General features: G+C 43.8%; 2 protein-coding genes across 2 annotated transcripts in view; both read right to left on the bottom strand.

Moving 5' to 3' along the window:
• The window catches only part of LOC136682352 (hemicentin-1-like), a gene marked incomplete at its 3' end in the record, with an annotated part of 2,376 nt that extends 2,336 nt beyond the window's left edge, over positions 1-40 (bottom strand). Inside the window, exon 1 of the mRNA XM_066658841.1 lies at positions 11-40. Coding sequence (XP_066514938.1) covers positions 11-40 — 30 coding nt within the window. The remainder of the gene's footprint in view (positions 1-10) is intronic.
• A 1,757-nt stretch (positions 41-1,797) lies between these two features.
• The window catches only part of LOC136682354 (hemicentin-2-like), a 16,195-nt gene continuing 7,992 nt past the window's right edge, over positions 1,798-10,000 (bottom strand). The window contains exons 5-19 of the mRNA XM_066658842.1: positions 9,884-10,000; positions 9,577-9,683; positions 9,381-9,501; positions 8,287-8,550; positions 7,639-7,786; positions 6,890-7,011; positions 4,691-4,963; positions 4,474-4,610; positions 4,267-4,396; positions 3,950-4,183; positions 3,167-3,280; positions 2,872-3,062; positions 2,631-2,727; positions 2,332-2,493; positions 1,798-2,015 (exon numbers count right to left, since the gene is read on the bottom strand). The exon at positions 9,884-10,000 is cut by the window's right edge and continues 55 nt beyond it. Of these exons, the coding sequence (XP_066514939.1) occupies positions 1,798-2,015; positions 2,332-2,493; positions 2,631-2,727; positions 2,872-3,062; positions 3,167-3,280; positions 3,950-4,183; positions 4,267-4,396; positions 4,474-4,610; positions 4,691-4,963; positions 6,890-7,011; positions 7,639-7,786; positions 8,287-8,550; positions 9,381-9,501; positions 9,577-9,683; positions 9,884-10,000 (2,435 nt within the window). The remainder of the gene's footprint in view (positions 2,016-2,331; positions 2,494-2,630; positions 2,728-2,871; positions 3,063-3,166; positions 3,281-3,949; positions 4,184-4,266; positions 4,397-4,473; positions 4,611-4,690; positions 4,964-6,889; positions 7,012-7,638; positions 7,787-8,286; positions 8,551-9,380; positions 9,502-9,576; positions 9,684-9,883) is intronic.

The raw sequence follows: 10,000 nt of genomic DNA on the forward strand, positions 1-10,000 counted from the left end.
GGTAGCTCACCTGTGTAGCTTGGAGGTGGATTTTGCTCATCTGTGTAAACTCTGAGGTGGAGTTAGCTCACCTGTGTTACACTGAGGTGGATTTTTTGCTCACATGTGTAAACTCTGAGATAGTGTTAGCTCACCTGTGTAAATTCTGATGTGGAGTTAGCTCACCTGTGTAAATACTGATGTGGGGTTAGCTTACATGTGTAAACTCTGAGGTGGATTTAGCTCACATATGTATATTCTGATCTGTTATTAGCTCACCTGTGTATCTCTGAGGTGGTGTTAGCTCACCTGTGTATCTCTGAGGTGGTGTTAGCTCACCTGTGTATCTCTGAGGTGGTGTTAGCTCACATGTGTAAACTGATCTGTTGTTAGCTCACCTGTGTAATTCTGATCTGTTGTTAGCTCACCCGTGTATCTCTGAGATTGTGTTAGCTCACCTGTGTAAAATTCTGAGGTGGAGTTAGCTCACCTGTGTAAACTCTGAGGTGGAGTTAGCTCACCTGTGTAAAATTCTGAGATGGAGTTAGCTCACCTGTGTAAACTCTGAGGTGGAGTTAGCTCACCTGTGTAAACTCTGAGGTGGAGTTAGCTCACCTGTGTAAACTCTGAGGTGGAGTTAGCTCACATATGTAAATTCTGATCTGTTATTAGCTCACCTGTGTATCTCTGAGGTGGTGTTAGCTCACCTGTGTATCTCTGAGGTGGTGTTAGCTCACCTGTGTATCTCTGAGGTGGTGTTAGCTCACCTGTGTATCTCTGAGGTGGTGTTAGCTCACATGTGTAAACTCTGATCTGTTGTTAGCTCACCCATGTATCTCTGAGATTGTGTTAGCTCAGCTGTGTAAATCTGAGGTGGTGTTAGCTCACGTGTGTAACTCTGATCTGTTGTTAGTTCACCTGTGTATCTCTGAGATTGTGTTAGCTCAGCTGTGTAAATCTGAGGTGGTGTTAGCTCACGTGTGTAACTCTGATCTGTTGTTAGCTCACCTGTGTATCTCTGAGATTGTGTTAGCTCAGCTGTGTAAATCTGAGGTGGTGTTAGCTCACCTGTGTAACTCTGAGGTGGTGTTAGCTCACCTGTGTAAACTCTGATCTGTTGTTAGCTCAACTGTGTAAACTCTGAGGTGGTGTTAGTTCACATGTGTAAACTCTGATCTGTTGTTAGCTCCCCTGTGTAAACTCTGAGGTGGTGTTAGCTCACATGTGTAAACTCTGATCTGTTGTTAGCTCCCCTGTGTAAACTCTGAGGTGGTGTTAGCTCACATGTGTAATTCTGAGGTGGTGTTAGCCCACATGTTTAACTCTGAGGTGGTGTTAGCCCAGCTGTGTAATTCTGATGTGGTGTTAGTTCACCTGTGCAACTCTGAGGTGGTGTTAGCTCACCTGTGTATCTCTGAGGTGGTGTTAGCTCACCTGTGTATCTCTGAGGTGGTGTTAGCTCACATGTGTAAACTCTGATCTGTTGTTAGCTCACCTGTGTATCTCTGAGATTGTGTTAGCTCAGCTGTGTAAATCTGAGGTGGTGTTAGCTCACGTGTGTAACTCTGATCTGTTGTTAGCTCACCTGTGTATCTCTGAGATTGTGTTAGCTCACCTGTGTAACTCTGAGGTGGTGTTAGTTCACATGTGTAAACTCTGATCTGTTGTTAGCTCACCTGTGTAAACTCTGAGGTGGTGTTAGGTCACATGTGTAATTCTGAGGTGGTGTTAGCTCACATGTTTAACTCTGAGGTGGTGTTAGCCCAGCTGTGTAATTCTGATGTGGTGTTAGCTCACCTGTGTAACTCTGAGGTCGTGTTAGCTCACCTGTCTAAATCTGGTAAAGAGACTTGCCTGTACTTGCTCAATCCTGAGTTGATGCTGAGGTCCGCTGTGAGTGTCCAGCTGCTGACCATTGTGGTACCACGTGACCTGAGGGTCCGGAACCCCCCGAGCCTCACAGCGTAGAGTAACCTCTGACCCCAGCTGAGGGGTCATGACCTCAGAGCCAAAGTTAGGGAGCAAGGTGGGCGGGGCTAAGACAGACAGCAGAAAGACTGAATCATGAACATGTCACACTCCAGGAAGAGGATGCAGCGAATCAGAAATAGGAACATTAAGAATGTAATATGATGGAAATGTGAGAACCATAAACATTCAGCAGGATGCTCCTCTGGACGTATCCGGCCATGTTGGTTGCTGTGCAGACATATTGACCTCCATCCTCTGGCTGAACCCTGGGAAAATTCAGCACCTCACCACCTTCAGGTTTAAAGGAAATGTACAGTGTTATATTTCTGCTGTACAAAAAATCACAACACCTGGTTCTGATCCCAGTCCTCTGTCCCTCACCTGGAAGTATGTGGACACCTGAACCAAACTGTAGCAGCTGTCCGTCTCGTGTCCAAATAATCTCAGCCGCCGGAAACGCTTCCACCTCACACAGCAGAGAGACCTCGTGTCCCTCCACCACAGCAACCTCCTCTTCAGCCTCGCCCATAATCCTTGGCCGGACTAGAGACGCAGGCAGAGACGCACTTCACTAAACAGGTCTAACTTCATTAAAATCTGAGCACAGCATCCCCTGGGAACTAAGGGACACAGTTCCTCTGTTCTTCATATTTAAAATGAGTATGATAGATCTGTTTGACCTTGCACCGAGAGACGGTAGAGTTTCTGCACAGTTCCAGCTTTATTCTCCGCAACACACAGATATCCAGCCACATCAGACAGCTGCACGCCTACGATCTACACGCAAACATTTACAGGAGTGAGATTTTCCCTTTCCACCTTAAACATGCACCAAATCTAAAACCCAATCCCAGTTTTGCTCTCAGTCTGAAACACCACTGCTGCGCTCGCCGTTCCTAACCCTGCGAGCGTGGCTCTAACCTGCAGCACTTTTCCATTCTCCTGAATGTGGATGTTCTTCTGGTGGCTGTGGAAAGGAACGCCATCTCGAAGCCAGGACACTGACGGAGACGGGGATCCTCTGACATCGCAGTGCAGCAGCACAGTGGAGTTGACCACAGCAGGAACGTCCTCCACAAACTCATCTGAACTTCCAGAAATCTCTGGAGGAACTAAAAAGGAATCAAAACAACTTCCAAAATGAACAAAAGAGACCTTATTGCACCATCAGTGGATCACCCTCGAACATCAGAAAACAAACATGTTCAACTCATACTGATAACTTCCACATGGAAGGTCATCTGATCTTCTCCAGCCTCGTTCACTGCCTGACAGGTATACATCCCTCCATCCTCCACCCGGACACTGGGGATCTGCAGCACCTGCCCACCTTAAAAACAAAGAGTACAGAGTTGGCATAAAGATGACACAACCCCCCACTTCAGTGGAATGATATTTCTGTGACGTGTTTGGTCCAAACTCCACAAGCCCCACAGCAGCATTTTCCCCGACCCTCCGCCTGACCCAGGGCACACAGCAGTGAGGAGTGAGGCACAGAAGCTCTGGTTTTTAGCTGTTTTTGCTCAATTCTCTTTCTTCTCCTTGTGTCTGTTTTGCTGAGTTTAACCTCGTCTTTGCGCTCTCACACAGACTCAGACGAGGGGGCGGGTCGATTCAGAACGACTTGTTTTATCCCATGTTTTCTGACTTAGGCAGAACACAGAAAACTGACTTGGGTCTTGTTTCACTTAAAGCTAAGACTGGAGCAACGTTTTCTCTTTTCCTAGATTTGGATAAAAGTTCTGAATTAACTGCAGTATCTCCACTGACATTTTACGAAGAGCAATAAACAGAGCATCAGTTTAATAATAATAATAATAATAATAATCTGTAAATATTCTTCTGCTAAATGCTGTAAATATAAATATAATAATCATCATCATTATAATACATTATATTTATGTAGTGACATTGGCATTATTTCTTTGGTGGATGAAGGCTGTTAATAATATAATAGAATTAATAGAAGTCTTCATAAGAACTTCATGAAGCAGCTCACCTGCGAGAAGCAGGGCTCCATCAGTGGCATCCAGCTGTTGGCCACCTTTAAACCAACGAAGATGAGCAGGAGGAACTGCGTTACTTTCACATGACAGACTGACCGGATGCCCCAAAATCACCTCTGTTTTCTCCATCATATCTTCCCGTCTTTCTCTCCACATCTCTTCATCATCTCTCTGCCCCAGCGTCCACTCTGATGCCCTGGAGCTTGTACGGTAAAGAACTGGAGGAACTGCAGGAAGAACAGAGTAGAAATGAAGAAGCAGCTGCTAAAGCCCAGGAGGGCCATGGAGAAAGGTGGAGAGTGATATTTACTCTGGACGCTGACGTTGAAGTCCCTCCTGTCCTCTCCAGCTGAGTTAGAAACTATACAAGTGTATCGGCCTTCGTCCTCCAGAGAAACCTTCTCAATCTTCAGCAGGTGACCTTCAGCAAAGTCCAAGACCTGCAGAACACACCGGAAAAAACATGTAAATAAATAAATAAGATAGACATGAGCTTGGAAAATAAACCAAGGTGTACCTGTCCATCTTTGAGCCACTGTGTGGTGGGCTCTGGGGGTCCTTTGGCAAAGCAGGATATCATTAGTGTTTGGTTAATTCTCACATTCTGGTGTCCTTTGAAACCTGGAGACGGCGAGTCTTGGATCTGAGGAGGAACTGGACAGAACAGGAGACTTATTGCAGGTCTGCACGGCCCGGGTCTGAGAGTTTAAAGTGAAGTGTTGGGAGGGTCTTACCCAGAATGTTCAGGGTGTAGTGAGCGAGTGCAGTTCCAGCAGGATTGGTGGCCCTGCAGGTGTAAGTTCCTTCATCTTCTCTGTGAGTCACTTCCACTCGTAACGTCTGTCCCCCCGCTGAGATCCTGAGCCGAGGACTGGACACGATGACCCTGCCGTTCTTCAGCCAGGTCACGGTGGGCTCAGGTTTCCCCTCAGAGTCACAGCGAAGAACCGTGGAGGAACCCAGCACTGTGCTTACCTCAGAGCTCCCCGTGTGGACAGAGGGGGGAACTGTACAAGACCAGACACTGTTTAGAGACTCTTAACCACCGAGACTACAACGAAATTCACACATGACTAAGTTCTGCATCTCAGCATGAACCCCCTACTTTCTGGATCTAGTTCCCTATCTCAGTGTAAACAACACAGCAAACAACTAAACAACACAAACATTCCTGCAAACAACACTGTAAACAAAACAGTAACAATCCTGTAAACAACACTGTAAACAAACCTGCAACATTCTAGTAAATAACACTTTAAACATCTCTGTAAACAAAACTGTATCATTCCTGTAAACATTACTGTAAATATTACTGTAAACAACAATGGAAACAAAACTGTAACCAACTATGAACAACACTATACAACATTCTGAACATTCCTGTAAACACATTAAACTGTAAATAACACTGTAAACACTGTGAGAGAGTGTGTGAACATGTAACAACACTGTAAACATCACTGTAAACAAAACAAACATTCTGTAAGCAACACTTATACTCTAAACGAAACTAACATTCTTACAAACACTCTAAACAAAATTAACATTCCTGTAAACACCACTGTAAACAAAATTAACATTCCTGCCAACACCACTGTAAAAACTAACAGTCTTGCAAACACCACTGTAAAAACTAACATTCCTGCAAACACTGTAAACAAAATTAACATTCCTGTAAACACCACTTTAAAAAAAAAACTAACATTCCTGTAAACACTGTAAACAAAACCAACATTCCTGCCAACACCACTGTAAAAACTAACATTCCTGCAAACACTTTAAACAAAATTAACATTCCTGTAAACACCACTGTAAACAAAACTAACATTCCTGTAAACACCACTGTAAACAAAACTAACATTCCTGCAAACACTGTAAACAAAATTAACATTCCTTTAAACACCACTTTAAAAAAAAACTAACATTCCTGTAAACACCACTGTAAACAAAACTAACATTCCTGCCAACACCACCTTAAAAACTAACATTCCTGCAAACACTGTAACACTGTAAACAAAATTAACATTCCTTTAAACACCACTTTAAAAAAAAACTAACATTCCTGTAAACACCACTGTAAACAAAACTAACATTCCTGCCAACACCACTGTAAAAACTAACATTCCTGCAAACACTGTAAACAAAATTACCATTCCTGTAAACACCACTGTAAACAAAACTAACATTCCTGCAAACACTGTAAACAAAATTAACATTCCTGCAAACACTGTAAACAAAATTAACATTCCTGTAAACACCACTTAAAAAAACTAGCATTCCTGCAAACACCACTGTAAAAACTAATATTCCTGCAAACACTGTAAACAAAACTAACATTCCTGCCAACACCACTTAAAAAAATCTAACATTCCTGCAAACACTGTAAACAAAACTATCATTCCTGTAAAAACCACTGTAAAAACTAACATTCCTGCAAACACTGTAAACAAAACTATCATTCCTGTAAAAACCACTGTAAAAACTAACATTCCTGCAAACACTGTAAACAAAACTAACATTCCTTTAAAAACCACTGTATACAAAACTAACATTCCTGCAATCACCACTGTATACAAACCTGACATTCTTGTAAACAACACTATAAATATAACAGTAAACAACACTGTAAAATCTGTAATCAACTAAACAACACTAACATTCTTGTATACAACACTGTAAATATAACTGTAAACAAAACTGTAAACAGCTAAACAACACTAACTTTCCTGTAAACAACACTGTAAACCAATGTAAACAAATCTGTAAATAACACCATAATCAAAACTGTAACATTCCTGTAAACAACACTATAAACAAAACTAGCATTCCTGTAAACATTGCTGTAAGCAACTATAAACAACACTGTGAACCTTCTTGTAAACACATTAAACTGTAAATAACACTGTGAACACTGTAGGTGTGTGTGTGTGTACCTGTTACAGTGAGCTGTGTGAGAGCTCGGCCTGTTCCTGCAGCACTGTGAGCAACACACTCATATACACCTTCATCCCTGACTGAGGCTTGAGATATTTCCCATGATGCTGTGGCAGATGACCTTTAATCACAACCACCCCATGCACCCACACACACACACACAAACACACACACACACCTAGCTGAAGCAGTGTTTCCTGGCTGTACACTCAGTACACTGACTCGTCCCGCCCCCCCTAGAAAGACCCCACCCACTAATACCAAACCCCTGATGGCTTGATGGCTGATGGGTTGATGGCTTTCACAGCCTGGGGAAAGAAGCTGTGATTCAACCTGTTTGTTTTTGCTTTTAATTGTAAAAAACTAGTATACTGACTCCTCTCCCTCATTAGAAAGACCCCACCCACTAATACCAAACCCCACCTAGTATAATGTCTCCTCCCCCTCATTAGAAAGACCCCACCCACACATACCACAGCCCCCTGTAATCCTCTAATGCTTGTTTAAAACTAGCTCATTTGCATATCACACCCCAGATGGTGAACTTGAATCCAATTTTTTAAAACCAGAAATAAAAACAGAATCCTCTGTTTAAACTCCTTTAAAGGAAGAAAGGAAATACAGTCAGCAGCTGGAGGAAACATTCTATTTCTCCAGCTGTTCACATCAGAAAGGTTCAGAAAAGAGAGAGAGAGAGAGAGAGAGAGAGAGAGAGAGAGAGGAAGAGTATAAAAGGTAAAACACTCACTCATAGCTCTTTTCCTCTTTGATAATCACTCCATCTTTAGTGAGAGAGAGTTTAAAGGGCAGATCACTCTCCACTGAGCAGCGAATCAGAACCAAATCCAGAACCACAACACTGACCAGAACATCTGGAACACTCACCACTGGAGCCTCTGCAGAGAGAAAGATGGCACATCTGTCTACTGTCTTTTAATCAGACTTTATTATTATTATTATTAAGATTATTGTAGCTATTATAGTGTCAGCATCTCTAAAGAAACACTTGTTCTTTGCACCTCTTGCAAAAATAAAGCTATTCAAAACTTCAAAACAGAGAGAGTGAGAGATAGAGTGAAAGAAAGAGAAAAAGACAGAGAGAGAGAGAGAGAGACGTCATACAAAGAATGTTTACAGGAAACATTTCTCAGTGTTAGGGATAGTTCACCTGTTTCACCGTGACCACACGTTCTCTTCTCTGTCTCCACCTCTCCTGTCTCACAGTGACACTCCCGGACCCCACCCCTCACTCCTGTACAGAGCGACGGACCGGACCCCAACCCACAGGAGGGAGGACGAGGACATAGAAGGGGACAGGAGGGAGGACGAGGACAGAGGAGGGGAAAGGATGGAGGACGGGGACAGGAGGGAAGATGAGGATGAGGACATGTCTTGCCTGGGCTGATGCTTGTGTATGAGACTGGGGACAGTCTCTGGAAGTCGTATCCCCTTTCGTCTTTTCCAAGAACCTTAAGGAAAAAGGCCTGAGATGGTGTCCAGAATTCCGTAACGGTCCACAGCCCAGCATCTCCTCCGTCAGCGGGAAATGGCACCAGGAAAAAATGCAGGGAACGTCCCTCTGTGTTCAGCACCTCCAGACCACTGACAACACCCGGATGTGACAGACCAGGAGATTTCAGCAGAACATGCACTGGAACACCTACGGAACACAGGAACACCATTAGCGTAAACATAAAAACAAACATGAACATAAACAATGACAAAAACATGAACACAAACATAAACACAAATACTGACATAAACAAAAACACTTACATAAACAATAATATTAACAATGACAACACAAACAAACACACATGAACACAAACATAAACACAAGCACAAATGTAAACACAAAAACTGACATAAACCCAAACAAAACACAAATACTGACAAACACAAACTTAAACTTAAACACCAACATCACAAACTCAAACACTGACAAAAACACAAACACAAACATAAACACCAACATCATAAACTCAAACACTGACATAAACACAAACATAAACACAAACACCAACATCATAGGGTGTCACAGAGAGACAGAGAAGCAGACAGACAGACAGAGAGAGAGAGAGAGAGAGAGAGAGAGAGAAAGACAGAGAGAAAGACAGAGAGAGAGACAGACAGAGAGAGAGAAAGAGAGAGAGAGCGACAGAGACAGGGAGATACACAGAGAGACAGAGAGAGAGAGAGAGAGAGACAGACAGACAGACAGAGAGAGAGAGAGAGAGAGAGAAAGACAGAGAGAGAGTCAGACAGAGAGAGAGAAAGAGAGAGAGCGACAGAGACAGGGAGATACACAGAGAGACAGAGAGAGAGAGAGAGAGAGAGAGAGAAATAGACAGAGTGAGAGAGAGGGAGAGAGAGAGACACAGACGAACAGAGAGAGAGAGACACAGACGAACAGAGAGAGAGAGAGAGAGAGACAGAGACAGACAGACAGACAGACAGACAGAAACAGAAAGACAGACATGTGGACGGTACCTGTGGTGGGTCTCTCTCTGGTTCTGCTGAACTTAGTCACTGGAACTGTAGAGAACCCTACCCTAAAGTCCAGGTGACTGACCGCAGTCACTCTCAGAGTGTGCCGCCCCTGACACGACACCTACAGAAACACAGAGGCTTGTCTCAGTGTCTAACAAACACTTCCCTGTGTCTTAATTAATATCACCAAGTGCACCTTTAATGTCCAGATTCCAGGTGCAGGGGTCTTCAGACGGACCACTCGGGCCGAGTTGGGGATGGTCAGCAGTTCCGTCAGACCCTGCTTCTCCCCGACAGAGCGACCTGAACACAACCACATATTTACTGCCTCTCAGACTGACCTTCCCTGCCCCCACATTAACCCTCTACTCTGAAACGCATTACACACATACGTCCACGTCCACCAGCGCTCCCCACTTCTCAGCAAAGGGACGCTGACCCTGTGGACACTGCAGATTCTGTGGACATTGTGAACACTGTTTGGGAATATATTTGAGAGTTACCAAAGGGATCTCTGAGCTCGATGTGTGGAACTGGACCACTCAGAGACACCGTCACCTCTTTAAGGCTGGAGTCAAAGGGCACCTCCCAGTAACTCTCCTGTCCATTCTCATGGTCCG

This window comes from Hoplias malabaricus, unplaced genomic scaffold (assembly GCF_029633855.1).
Source record: "Hoplias malabaricus isolate fHopMal1 unplaced genomic scaffold, fHopMal1.hap1 scaffold_93, whole genome shotgun sequence".
NCBI classification, from domain to species: domain Eukaryota; kingdom Metazoa; phylum Chordata; class Actinopteri; order Characiformes; family Erythrinidae; genus Hoplias; species Hoplias malabaricus.